The following is a 13,630-nucleotide window of genomic DNA, read 5'->3' as shown; positions in this document are numbered from 1 at the left end:
TATGGCTCTTCACACTAATCGTGTGAGGAGCCTCACTGGGTGGGTGGGTGGGTGCATGGATGGATGGGTGGATTTCTATACCGCCCTTCCAAAAATGGCTCAGGGCAGTTTACCCAGAGGAATAATTAATTAATTAATTAATTAATTAATAAGATGTGTACCTGTCCCCAAAGGGCTCACAATCTAAAAAGAAACATAAGATATACACCAGCAACAGTCACTGGAGGTACTGTGCTGGGGGTGGATAAGGCCAGTTACTCTCCCCCTGCTAAATAAAGAGGATCTCAACCGTTAAAAGGTGCCTCTTTGCCAAGTTAGCAGGGGCCAGATGACTCTGGTCCAATCACATATCTCTCTAACTTACCTCATAGGGGTGTTGTGAGGATAAACATAACCATGTGCGAGAGAGGAGAGCTGGTCTTGTGGTAGCAAGCATGACTTGTCCCCATAGCTAAGCAGGGTCTGCCCTGGTTGCATATGAATGGGAGACTTGATGTATGAGCACTGGAAGATCTTCCCCCCAGGGGATGGAGCCACTCTGGGAAGAGCAGAAGGTTTCACGTTCCCTCCCTGGCTTCTCCAAGATAGGGCTGAGGGAGATTCCTGCCTGCAACCTTGGAGAAGCCACTGCTGCCAGTCTGTGAAGACAATACTGAGCTAGATAGACCAATGGTCTGACTCAGTATATGGCAGTTTCCTATGTTCCTATGTTCGTATGTGCCCTGCTCTGGGCTCCTAGAAGGAAGAGTGGGATATAAATGTAAAAATAAATAAAATGTTGATCCTCACAACAACCTTGCAAGGTAGGTTAGGCTGAGAGATAAGTGGCTGGCCCAGAGTTAGTGAGTTTCATGGCTGAACAGGGATCTGAATTCGGGTCTCCCCGATGTTAGTCCAGCACCGTAGCCACTACACCACGCTGGCTCTTGAATAACCTCTACAGAAGTCGCAAGTCCCGTTTTGCTCTTGGCCGTAGCCCTGTTCAGTAGAATGCCTGCTGAACATGCTTACAGGACTTGAAACGGGTTGGAAGTCCTGCCCTCTACCCGTCACTCACCCTCCTGACCCCCACTCTTCACGCTTACTGCAGATTTGGTCTGAAGGGATGAATGCAGCAAGCATGATTACACACCTTCCTGCGATAAAGAGAGTGGGGCACCCTGGTCTCCCAACCATGGAAAGGGGTGCAATCATGCTTGAAGCTTTCGTCTCTTCAGATTAACTGAAAGCATGTTCAGTGGGCATTCTACTGAATGCTAAACAGGGCACATGTGAATGTGGCACATAGGAAGCTGCCATATACTGAGTCAGACCATTGGTCCACCTTGCTCAGTACTGTCTACACAGACTGGCAGCGGCTTCTCCAAGGCTGCAGGTAGGGTTGCAGGCCCTCTCTTGGAGATGCCAGGGAGGGAACCTGGAACCTTCTTCGGCATTGCAAGCATGCAGATGTTCTCCCCAGAGCAGCCCCATCCCCTAAGGGGAATATCTTACAGTGCTCAACGTGTGTCTGTGTGAAGCAGCACACAGCCAAAGGCCAGATTCTGCAGAGGCACCCTGAGGCTTCCAAGAGACGCCTCAGCTGGATCACCCTCAACTTTGGGATTTTGTTGGACAAGAGCTGTAGTCAGCAACCTCTGGGGACCCAAGGCTGAGAACTCCCACTCCAAATGAGTGTCCCCTCCTCCTCCTCCTCGTCCTACTGAAATACTCTTCCGTGCCAACAAAAGCCTCTTGGTGAAGAAGATGTCTTGTGTTTTTCTGCCTCCCGACCAGTTTACGACGTCACCAGGAGAGAGACTTTTCTGGGCCTGGAAAACTGGCTGCGGGAGCTGGAGATGTATACAAGGGAAAAGGTGGTGAAGATTCTGGTGGGCAACAAGATCGATAAGGTTAGTCGGAGGCCAGTAGCCATTTAGTGGTAGGTCCAAGTCTAGCCATTGGGCTGGGGTGATGGGCTTCGGGCCCTTGGTTCCCTCCGTGAGAGGAAGCGGGAGTTCTCGTGGCCAGGCCAGCATCAGAGCACCATTCAGCCTCCCCGTGGGACCCTCCTTCACCTTGCTTTATTTTTTTCACTTTGTCATAGATCACATAGGTAGCTGCCTTGTACTGAGCCAGATCATTGGTCCATCTAGCTCCATATTCTCTACACTGACTGGCAACAGTTTTGCAGGGGTTTGTTTGTTTGTTTGTTTGTTTGTTTGTTTGTTTGTTTGTTTGTTGGGGGCTCTCCCAGCTAAGAGAGATGCCATGCCCCCTGCCCAGGGTGGTGGTGGCCTGTCCCCTTTCAAAACCAACCCTGTCATGCTTTGAAAGAGCACATAGGAGAGGAGAGCTGGTCTTGTGGCAGCAAGCATGAATTTTCCCCTTTGCTCAGCAGGGTCTGCTCTGGCTTGCATTTGAATGGCAGACTACATGTGTGAACACTGTAAGATACTCCCCTTATGGGATGGGGCCACTCTGAGAAGAGCACCTGCCTGTTTGCATGCAGAATGTTCCAAGTTAACTCCCTGGCATCTCCAAGATAGGGCTGAGAGAGACTCCTGCCTGCAACCTTGGAGAAGCCGCTGCCAGTCTGGGTAGATAATACTGAGCTAGATGGACCAATGGCCTGACTCGGTAGAAAGCAGCTTCCTATGTGAGGCTCTCCTTGCAAAGCTCGCAGGGGTCAGATTGGCCCTAAAGAGCTACTCCTCTGGCAACAGCAGGGGGCATTTTGCTGCCCCATCGGTGCCCCAATACTGCCTGAGGCAACTACCTCACACCGCCTCATGAAAGGACCGCCCTTGTTCCCGGCTTTACCTGGAAATACCAACCTGGAACCCTCTGGGTACAAAGCAGATACTCTTCCGCTGAGCTATGGCCTTTCCTGATTCCTTTGCCAGCCAGTGTAGAATACCTTATCAGCCCTAGGAGCCTCACTTGACCTTGTAAAGTAAAAGTTTATTTGGACCACAGTGATATGAGGGCTAAACAGATAATTCTCCCATGGCTCCGTTTTCCCGTTGTTTGTTTGCTTATAAGGGGCAGGGCTTGGAGTGAACAAACAAGAGCTGGGAGAGAAGATTCTGCTCGGGCAAGCCAGCTGAACTTCGGTAGGGATGTGCACGGAACCAGTTTGGAAGCCCTCTGTGGGCCTCCGAACCAGTTTGAATGACCGGCGATTCTGCTGGTTCTAAGGTGGGGTGACTTTAAGGGCGAGGGAGGATGCACTTCCCACCCGACGTGGGCATGCGCACCAGGTACTTCCACTTATTTCCAGTCCACTGAGGGGACAGGGTGGCAAAGAGGTAATCTGCCACCCCCCGGACCAGTTTACAGTGGAGTGCCAGTGGGGGGTGGGGGAAGTGGCAGGAGGGGTAAGTGCACCCTCCATGGCCTTAAAGTCACCCCCCACCCACCTTCGAACTTCCCTGCGCCGATTCCGTGCACATCCCTAAACTTTGGCCCTCCTGCAGATGTTGATCTACATCTCCCATAATCCCTGGCTATTGGCCACTGTGGCTGGGGCTTGTGGGAGCTGCAGTCCAGAAACAGCTTGTGGGGAGGGGGCGGCCAAGTTGAGCAGGCCTGTGCCATCCTTTTATTTTGCCTGTCTGAAGCTGTCCTGGGACTCCGGCAGCAGGGCCTTTTTCTTCTTCCAGCTTCAACAGGAGGGGATGAAGGATAGCTGATGGCGGTGGGGGGGGGGGGGAAGCGTGCAGGGTGATGTGTGTGGTGGGAAACAGATTGAAGAGAGGAGATAACAAATGAGTGTGCGGAGCGAAGATGGCAGGGCAGGGGGGCTATCTCTAAAATCCACCTTCAGAAAGACCTGCAAGTGAGCAAATGGATTTAAGGGGCTGCTGCTGGGAGATGCAGAGAGAAATAAGACGGCACGTGCCGTGGGGTGCAGGGGGAGAAAAGCAGGGGGGGTTAAACAGAGGGGTTCAGGCAGAGAGACCTCCTGTGATGCAGAGAGAGAGAAAAGGGGGTGGACTGAGAACAAAGAGGGTTAGTGGACTAAATGAGAAGCTATTAAAGGGAACAGTGAGCTAAAATGGGGCAGGGGGACACATTCTTGCAGACGGTCAATTCGGAGGGTATGGCCCTCCTGAGCTAGTCAAAATATAAGCAAAGCTGTCACGGCATGATTTGAGCTGTGATTCCTGCAGAAGCTGCTGCCCTTGGTTTTTCAAGTCCACGGCTAGTTAATGCGGGCTGCGTGCCGCCTGTGGAAGAGGGAAAGTACAGGCTGCACTAATGGCTTGTGTGCTGCTAAAACAAAAGGGCGACAGAGCCCGGCTGCTGCTGTTTCCACTCGCTCCCACTGTATCAGTCAAGCGTCTCATCCCAGCCTGCAAGGACCTGTCTGCTGCTTGCTCCTGTTCCCTGTCTGCCTCCTACGCTTAGCCAGGGGCACCAGCTGCCTTCATACCTCCACTGCCTGGGCCAGACCTCTCCAGATCTTGCCCCAGTTCTGCCTTTCTAGGCAATCTGTTCCTCCTGGAGCCAGAGGACTTACCTCTGGCTCCTTTTAACCTGTTATTGCTTTTTTGTAAATTGTCGGAGTCTCTTTCGCTCCAGGGCTCCCCATGACAAAGCAGCCCGCAAAGCCAAAAGGGCCAAGTAGTCCTTGCTCTTCCAGCCCTCTTCTGCCTTTCCTATTCCTTTCCTTTGCTCTCCAGCTCTTTGGCACTTTCCCTTTTTGGATTACCGAACAAAGACAGAACCTTTTTGAGGTTTTTTTAATGTCAGAACTAGATCAGAGAAAACACAGTGGCTGAGCTATGAATCAGAAAGTCCCTAGTGTGTATCTCCCCTTTGTCCTGAACTTACAAGGTGGATTTAGGCAAATGGCTCCCTCTCAGCCTTGGCTTTCGAGCGACAACATGGGGAGAATCATACTGGCTGACATACCGCACAGCATTCCACACGCGTTGCAACAGAATGTGTGGACCGTTGCGCAAGAGTGCTCTTGTGCAAAGAGAGTTGTGTGATGGGCGGCCCTCGGAAACAACGACCCCCCGATCACACAACTGTGTTTGTGCAATTTCTTGCACCTGATCAAAAGTGCTTTTGTGCAATTGTGCACAGTATGTCTGCCACTTACCTTACAGGTAAGGATTGCAACACACTAATTCATGTGAAGCGATTTGAATGTTTGTCAGTGTTTTGCAAATGCTAAATATTAAGTATTCGAACTAAGATAAGATTCCTAGAGCAGTGATTTGCCTTGGCAAGCTATTTTTAGGGCAAGTGAAAGCAAATGCAGGAAGAAAATCCTCCAGGGTCACAACCTGCAGTATGAATGCATTCAGGCATAATTTCAAGGGTGAGGTTGGTGCAGATGCACGCTTGCTGCATTTGGGGCATACATACTGTCTTCTCTTCCAGATCAGAAGTTCAGGAGAATCCTGTTCTGGTTTTCACCAGAAGCTGGAACTGCACAGTGCTGATAGGCGTCAGGACTGGCCAGTCACAAAAGAAGCCTTCCTTCCTTCCTTCTCAGAGCAAGGCTGTGCAGAGTGCTGATTGGCTTGCCCTTGTGTCTGTCACAAAGCTCCTCCTCCTCCACTTCTCGGAGCTTTTAATAAAGTGTTTTTAAAAAGTGAGGGGGAAAGAGACTTTATAAGGTAAAATACCAAGCAGCCAATCAAGCAAAGGATAATGCTAGGAACTTGGAAGGCAGAAATTTTAAAAAAAACACGTGGTGGGCAGCCGCCCATCTGAAGCATAAGAAGTTGGGAAGGACAGCAGTGGAGCTCAAAGTTGTATGTGGGGCTCTCCTTCAGGCAGAACCCAGTCCATAGCAGAAAACCCTGCACCTACCCTTGCTTGAAACTACATCTGTATGCAGCCTCAACTTAGAAGCATAGGAAGCTGCCATATACGGAGTCAGACCACTGGTCTATCCAGCTCAATATTGTCTTCACAGACTGGCAGCGCTTCTTCAAGGTTGCAGGCAGCAGGAATCTCTCTCAGTCCTATCTTTGGAGATGCCAGGGAGGGAACTTGGAAGGAACTTAGATGTTCTTCCCAGAGTGGCACCACCCACTGAGGGGAATATCTTCCAGTGCTCACACTTCTAGTCTCCCATTCATATGCAACCAGGGCAGACCCTGCTTAGCTAAGGGGACAAGTCATGCTTGCTACCACAAGACCAGTTCTCCTCTCCAGGAGTGCCTATCAAAAGTGTGCCTATCAAAACTTCAAGAGTGCCTATCATAACTTCTCTCCTGATTCTACATAAGGCAGTCAGACTTTCTGTTCAGAAGTATAAGCTTTAAATGCCAACTCAGTGTCCACAGATGCCAATTTCCAGCACTGGCTTTCTTCAGTGCTGAAAGCCAAAGATACACAAGCCAATTTCCACATTAGATCCAGTGGGCAGTTAGCAAAGCAGCAAAGCCTCTAACTCTATTCAAACATTGTTTATATGTGTTCAGATGTCTGTATACACATATGTGTTTTTGTGTGCGAATGACTGTATCTGCAATCATTTTAAAAGTGAACCTTGGAACAGGCCCCTTGAAATCCAGGTTAAAGACAGGCAGGTATACTGCTGAACCTCAATTTCAACATAACATATGCATAACTGTACCTGTGTACACTGTACACAGTTTGTAGAAGTACTGAACATATGAATAGGGCTTCTACCCATCCTTCATGGAGCTTGGTGCAGTTAAGTTCCAGAGAAGCTATTTCAGCCACCTTGAAATAATATTCCCTAGTGTATATACGAGCAAAGAATTCCAAGCTGTTGCTGACTCTTTTGGGCCATTCACAGATCACTGTCTTTAAAAGGTCTCTTGAGGACTGTGAATTCAGCACCCACTAATCCTGACATTGTTTCATCCAGGGATGTAACGGGGGAGTCAACAGGCATCCCGTGGGTCACTGTGCGAAACAGGATGCTGGTCTAGATAGGCCTTGGACTTAATCCATCAAGGCTGTCCTTATCTTCTTAAGAGTCTCTGAGCTGTGGTTCCTAACTCCCTTGAAACTTCAGCAAAGAAGAGGTAGAAGTGCATTCAGGGACATCGATTATGCAAATCCCTGCTAACTGGGAAAGAGACACCTTTGAAAGTGGTGACCATCTCATATTTACCAGGGGGAGAGCAAGTCGTCCCATAAATGGTTTTGAGCCAAGCACAGTGTCTCCTCCTAGTGACTGTTGCTGGTATCTTCCTTGTGTTCCCTTTTAGAATGTGAGCCGTTTGAGGACAGGTGACTGTCTTCTTTCTATTCTTTTTTTCTGTGGGCTAGTTCATATTATCAAAGCACGATCCAGTAAAACGAAAAACAGAAAAATCTGCAGCATGCGCAACTCCTACAGAGTTGTGAGAACCTGGAAATCTTCCCTGATCTCTGGTTGACTCTGTGCCAACCTGTCATTTACCTGAGACTGGCACCCAGAGTTCAGATCTTAAGAGTAACCATCTTGGGTAAATGTTGGGTTGGCGCAGAGCCAACCGGAGATTTGGGAATATATCTGGGTTCTCACAACACATTATGTGGGAGTACGTGTGCCACTGAGATATCCAGTTTTCATTTACTGGGCTTTGTTTTGTGAGAACCAGCCCTACGTAAACATCTTTGAGAACTTCCTGATGAAAGCAGAATGTAAATAATAATTTATAATCAGTTATCACTCGACAGCACAACTTTACCTTTACCTATCCCAGTCAGGAGAAATCCAATGAACCATTTTTATAGATTTTAATCTTTTAGATTATGCACACCTGCCTAGGAGCCTCACTGAACACAGTTGGAATTGCTTGAGTAAAAAATATGCATAGGCTTGTGCTGAAAATTTTTAAGAAGCTTTGCAGTTTATGTTCGTACTTGCAATGGCAGAGAAGAGCTGGTCTTGTGGCAGCAAGCATGAATTGTCCCCTTTGCTAAGCAGAGTCCACCCTGGTTTGCATTTGAATGGGAGACGTGTGTGAGCACTGTAAGATATTCTCCTTAGGGGATGGGGCCACTCTGGGAAGAGCAGAAGGTTCCAAGTTCCCTCCCTGGCAGCATCCCCAAGATAGGGCTGAGAGAGACTCCTGCCTGCAACCTTGGAGAAGCCTCTACCAGTCTGGGTAGACACTACTGAGCTAGATAGACCAATGGTCTGCCTCAGTATATGGCAGCTTCCTTTGTCCCTAATAGCCTTGTGAGATAGATTTGTTTTCTCATTTTACACATGGGGGCAGAGATGGAAAGAAAATTGCCCAAAGCTGTAAGTAACTCTATGGCAGAGGTGGAGTTTGACCTTTGCTCTTTTAGATTCAAGCCCCAACTCTGTATGCACACTGGACTCATTTGTAGAATAAACAGTCCCAGGCCGGCTCTCGTCCTTGGGATTTTCGGTAAATGCAACCAGTTCTAATAATATTCTGTCCTTCCCTCCAGCCTGATCGTGAGGTAGACAGAAAGGAAGGCTTGCAGTTTGCTCGGAAACACTCCATGCTCTTCATAGGTATGTAAGGAATACCTGGAAACAGACCTGTCTGTTTACCAGGCATGAAATAATGAAGAACAGGTTAGGGTGGCCACCTTTTCTAGAGGGCCTGCTTCTGTGCCTTGGACAGCAGCCTGACATGCAAAATTGAGCCAGTGAAGCTTCCCCCGCTCATGTGGACTCCCAGCAAGGAAAATATTCCCCTGCTCCATTTTTGCATGCCAGACTGTTGTTCAAGGCATAATGGTGTGGCAGGGCTGCTCAGCTTCCACCCTCCAGTTGTGTTTGGACTACAACTCTCATAATTCCCAGCCACAGTGGCCAATAGCCAGGGATTATGGGAGTTGTAGGCTCAAGTTGAGCAGCCCTGGGATATGGCCAGGGGAAGGAAGTAACCCTAGCAAAGGAAAACCAAACCAAAAGGAAAACCTAACCAAAGCAAGTTTGTTGGCTGTAGCAACCGGCCTGCTGAAATCAGTGGTACCCATAAGCAAGTTTCTCATTGATTCCTCCTTAAAGCCCCTCAGTGAACAGCATTTTAGACACCACTTCCCCTCATGATATTTTGGCCATGCAGGTATAATCAAAGTTCAGCCAAAATGCCCTTCACTACTCTTTTGCATGCTGTGAACTTGGGTATATGGCATTTTGAAGGGAGGGGACAAAGCCAGTGGTGAGCTTTGTCTGTTTGTTTGCTTGTTATATTTATATACCTCCTGATAAGTGTATCTCTAGGGGGTGGACACACTTTGAAACAGCAAATGTAAAATGGAATAAAAACAATTAGAACGATTTAACAGAATAAAGAAGCTAAAACTATTTCATGAGATAAAGAGGCTATTCTCAAGACCAGGAGAAACCGGGCTAAGGGAGCCTAGCCCAGTTTCTCCTGATTGTGTGCTGCAGCAAACCTCCCCAAATGCCCCTCCCCTTAAACGAGGTCATGCCCCTTCCCTCCAAGGTAATTTCTGGCCGCCCCAAACCCGCAGATACGTGGAATTAACCCTTTGCCCCCTTTTTCCCACGTATGCCGAGGTCGGGTGTCAGTTATCCGACCGCGGATACATGAAACCATGGATGTTGGCTCCGCTGATAACAAGGTTTGCCTGTAATGTCTTTGTATTTAAGGTTTTGTTCCATTTCATTTCATTTTTCTGCATTTGCTGGTCGATTAGGCTATAATAAATTTTGTCTGACTGGCTGCTTAACATAACATGCCTCTTGAGTTCGAGCCTGAAAACTAGGCGCGAGTGACCTGAGAGGAAGAAAGCCTAGTCATCCAACAGCAGCTACGCTTGGGCCTTTCCTGCCCAACCATCACAGCCCCTCTGCTCAGTACTCACTGTTCCACATAACCTCTGCCTCCATGTTTCCTTCTGCTGCCTGATTCATCCACTTATGGTTTAGATCAGGGATTCTCAAACTTGGGTCCTCAGGTGTTATTGGACTTCAACTCCCATAATCCCCAGCCTCAGTGGCCTTTGCTTGAGGATTATGGGAGTTGAAGTCCAATAACACCTGAGGACTCAAGTTTGAGAATCACTGGTTTAGATTAACAAAGCAGCAGAGCAGCAAATTGGGTGGCCCTTCCCTTTGCATTGGGGCTGCAGCATAGGAAGCCGTCTTCTCCTGAATCAGACCAACGGTCCATCTAGCTCAGTAGTGTCTGACACTGACTGGCAGTGGTTCTTCAAGGTTTCAGGCAGGGCCCTTTCCCAGCCCTACCTGCAGATGCCAGGGATTGAATCTGGCCATCTTTCAGGGCTGCTCAACTTCGGCCCTATTGCAGATGTTGGCCTACAGTTCCCATAATCCCTGGCTATTGGCCACCATGGCTAGGGATTATGGGAGTTGTAGTTCAAAAACAGCTGGGGGGCCTAAGTTGAGCAGGCCTGATTCATGGGCTCTTCCACTGAGCTATGACCCCATCACCAGCTGCTGCTAGACTGACTACTCCGCAGGTCACCCAGAATACAAACTCCTTGCTTGAGAGCATATGGCTTTATGTTTTATGCAAAAGGTCTTGTTTGTTTCTGCCTAGAGGCCAGTGCTAAAAAGAAGGACGGCGTGCAAAGTGCCTTTGAGGAAGCTGTCCTGAAGATCCTGCAGACTCCAGAACTCTGCCGTGCCAGAAAAGGAGGAGTAGAGCTGGTGGAGAACAGGGCACTTAAAGAAGCTGGTGCCTGCAGCCCATATTGTTCCCTTACTTAAAACCCTCCACCTCCAAGTCGGTTAGCTCAAGGCCAACGCACCCAAGAGACAGTCTCCTTCTCCATGTCCCATCATGATGTCCACACTCTATCAAGAGAATGGCCACATTATTATACTATGTTACGCCCTCCCCAGCCACCTAATGGCGCAGCAGGGAAATGACTTGTCTAGCAAGCCAGAGATGGCCAGTTCGAATCCCCGCTGGTATGTTTCCCAGACTATGGGAAACACCTATATTGGGCAGCTGCAATATAGGAAGATGGTGAAAGGCATCATCTCATCCTGCATGGGAGGAGGCAATGGTAAACCCCTCCTGTATTCTACCAAAGACAACCACAGGGCTCTCTTGTCGCCAGGAGTTGACACTGACTCGACGGCACACTTTACCATTACGCCCTCCCCACTTGTCGAAGTGGTGAGAAGTTCCAGGGGGCGCACGACTGAATTCCGTTCCCTTTTCAGTGAGAGAGCACTGGAGACTTAACAGTCCCTGCTAACATTTGCTTCATTTACCACGAATATTTATATACCGCTTCTCAGCAAAAGTTCCCAAAGCGGTTTACATAGTTAAAATAAATAAATAAAATGGCTCCCTGTCCCCATTGGGCTCACAATCTAAAAAAGAAATATAAGATAGACACCAACAGCAGCCACTGGGGGGATGTTGTGCTGGGGATGGATAGGGCCAGTTGCCCTCCCCGCTGCTAAATATAAGAGAATCACCACTTTAGAAAGGTGCCTCTTTGCTCAGTTAGCAGGGGATAACAAAGATTCAAGCAGAGCAGAAGTGGAGGTAGTGAGGCGGGTCTCACAATTGGTGAGACCCACCACCAGAGGGTTTGTGGGGAGAGCGGGCTAAGCCCACTATCCCCACAGACGATCATTAGCCCACACGACTGCTGGCTCCATCACGGAGCCGGCGGGGGCTTGGGAGTTTGGGGGTTGCATGGCCCCCGGGAGTTCCAGCATGCTCTGTGCAAGTGCACAGATCTGCTTGGTCATCTGGGGGAAAGGAAAAGTTAAAGCAGCCTTCCCTCCCCGCTCGCCCAGGGTAATCGTGTGGGTCACCTCATTGTGTGGAAGCAAGGTAGGAGGAAAACCTGGGTAGCTTTTCCTCCTACCTTGCTTCTACACAATCACTTCTACCCAGGTTTTTCTCTTCCCTTGCTTCCACACAACCAAAAACTGGGAAAGCACACAGCTCTCAACCCTGGCTAGAACACAGTTTTTGATTGTGTGAATGACCTCCAAGTATTGTTGTGGCAGCAAAGGGGTCCGGCTTAAGTTGCACTCCCATGTTTTCTTCCCCACTTGCACAGCCCTCCAAGCAACAGAGAAGCTCACTCAGGCAATCCTGGTTAGACACGTGACCCAGATCTCCCAGAAAGGTCCTACTAATGTCATAGAAGGCTATTCTGTACCTCAAGGGTACGTAAAGGGCTCTCTGAAGGAAAGCTATTCGCTATATGCCCCAATTGTCTGCCTTCTCCAGTCCAGTTGCACGTGCCTTACCAGAAGCAGGAAGAGGCAAATCAGTAGTGAGAAAAACTCCTCCCATGCTTGAGGTACTTGATAGGGATTCTTATTTCTTGAAGAGTGGACTTGCTAGTTGTTTGGGGATTTGATGTAGTCTGTGTGCTAAAAGGTGTGAGCTGAGGCCTGCAGGCTCCTACTGTGTCCATCTGCTTCCTCCCCCCCGCTGGTACTTTTGATTCTTTCCCCCACCCACCCCCAATAAAGTTTTGTTGGAGTTTGTGATGCCTCCTGTGTAAACCTGTTCTTCATTAGAACTGTCAGATTCCCAGTTCTCAGGATTTTCTCCCACTCGATGTATATTATGGAATGTGACCTTAAGCAAAAAAAATTGTGCACATACAAGGAAGATGTGCATGTGTGTGGTAGTGGCACACATGATGTGCACAAATTACAACACATACCATTGTTCATCTCCAAACTTTCCATTTGAAAAGCCCTGCTCTCGCCTCCCCGCATTCAGAAAGATGAGGATAATCAGGCTGGCTTTCCTTACACGGCTGTTTATAAGGCTCCCTCAGACTAGAAGACACACAGAGGCGCTTCACACAATTAGTGTGAAGTGCCAGCAGGGTTAGTGTGCTGGGTGTGCCAGAACCAATAGGCATGTTGGGGGGCCCCCAGCCCCCAGAAGTCCCAGCATGCCCTGCGCAAGTGCACAAGGCATGATGGGGAGACCCCCGAGACCAGGAGGCTTGATGGAGCCTCTCAGTTGGGGGGGGTCGCCTCGTGAGTCACTGTGGTGCGGTCATGTGAATAGCTTTAACCAGTCTCTTATGAAAGGAATGAGAAAGTGAGCTCATTGACACAATCAAAAACTTCTACCCAGGTTTAGGAGCTATGTGTGCTCCCAATTTTTGGTTGTGTGGAAGCAAGGTAGGTGGAATACCTTGGTAGTTTTTCCTCCTACCTTGCTTCCACACAACCGAAAATTGGGAGCACACATTGATTTAGCCCTTTCTCACGGCGAGTGAGAAAGGGCTACGCAGTTTGTGGGGAGGAAGCTGGAAACCACTTACCTCCCCCCACACAAACAGTCCTTCCTTGGATCACCTGCCCAAATGAGCACCAGCTCCTGCTGGGAGCTCTGAGGGTCAGGGTGCTGGGACATGCCGTCCTATGCCCCCCCCCGCAAGCTCCAATAATGCACCACGTGAGTGTGTGGTGCATTATGGGAATTGCCCTCTTCGAGTCTGCCAGCCGACATTACAAACGAGGTTAGGAGAACGTTTGCTTTCCTAACCCCGTTTAGAAGGGAGGTTTTGTGGGCAGGTTTGCTGCCGTGGTGCCGCAGGAATTGGGCCTGATCCTGGCAGTTCACACATGCATGCAAAACCAGACTGGGCTCCCTTAGCCCAGTTCTGCACATACGTGTGAACAGCCTCATTGTGTGAATGACCTCAATGTGTTTTCAAGCCACTAATAAAGACCAGTGGCATGGAACACATTCAC

General features: G+C 49.1%; 1 protein-coding gene across 4 annotated transcripts in view; it reads left to right on the top strand.

The window, feature by feature from the left end:
* Positions 1-13,630, top strand: part of CFAP97D1 (CFAP97 domain containing 1) — a 45,299-nt gene that overhangs the window by 11,060 nt on the left and 20,609 nt on the right. For 3 of the 4 annotated variants that reach the window (XM_053265166.1, XM_053265167.1, XM_053265164.1), the window contains 2 exons: positions 1,777-1,892; positions 8,386-8,452. The exons of the other annotated variant lie outside the window; for it this stretch is intronic. In XM_053265166.1, the coding sequence (XP_053121141.1) occupies positions 1,777-1,892; positions 8,386-8,452 (183 nt within the window). The remainder of the gene's footprint in view (positions 1-1,776; positions 1,893-8,385; positions 8,453-13,630) is intronic. 4 annotated transcript variants of the gene reach the window in all.

This window comes from Hemicordylus capensis, chromosome 6 (genome assembly GCF_027244095.1).
Source record: "Hemicordylus capensis ecotype Gifberg chromosome 6, rHemCap1.1.pri, whole genome shotgun sequence".
In the NCBI taxonomy this organism is placed as follows: Eukaryota; Metazoa; Chordata; class Lepidosauria; order Squamata; family Cordylidae; genus Hemicordylus; species Hemicordylus capensis.
The sequence above is the reverse complement of the archived record's forward strand: the minus strand, read 5'-3'. Positions and strand labels throughout refer to the sequence as shown.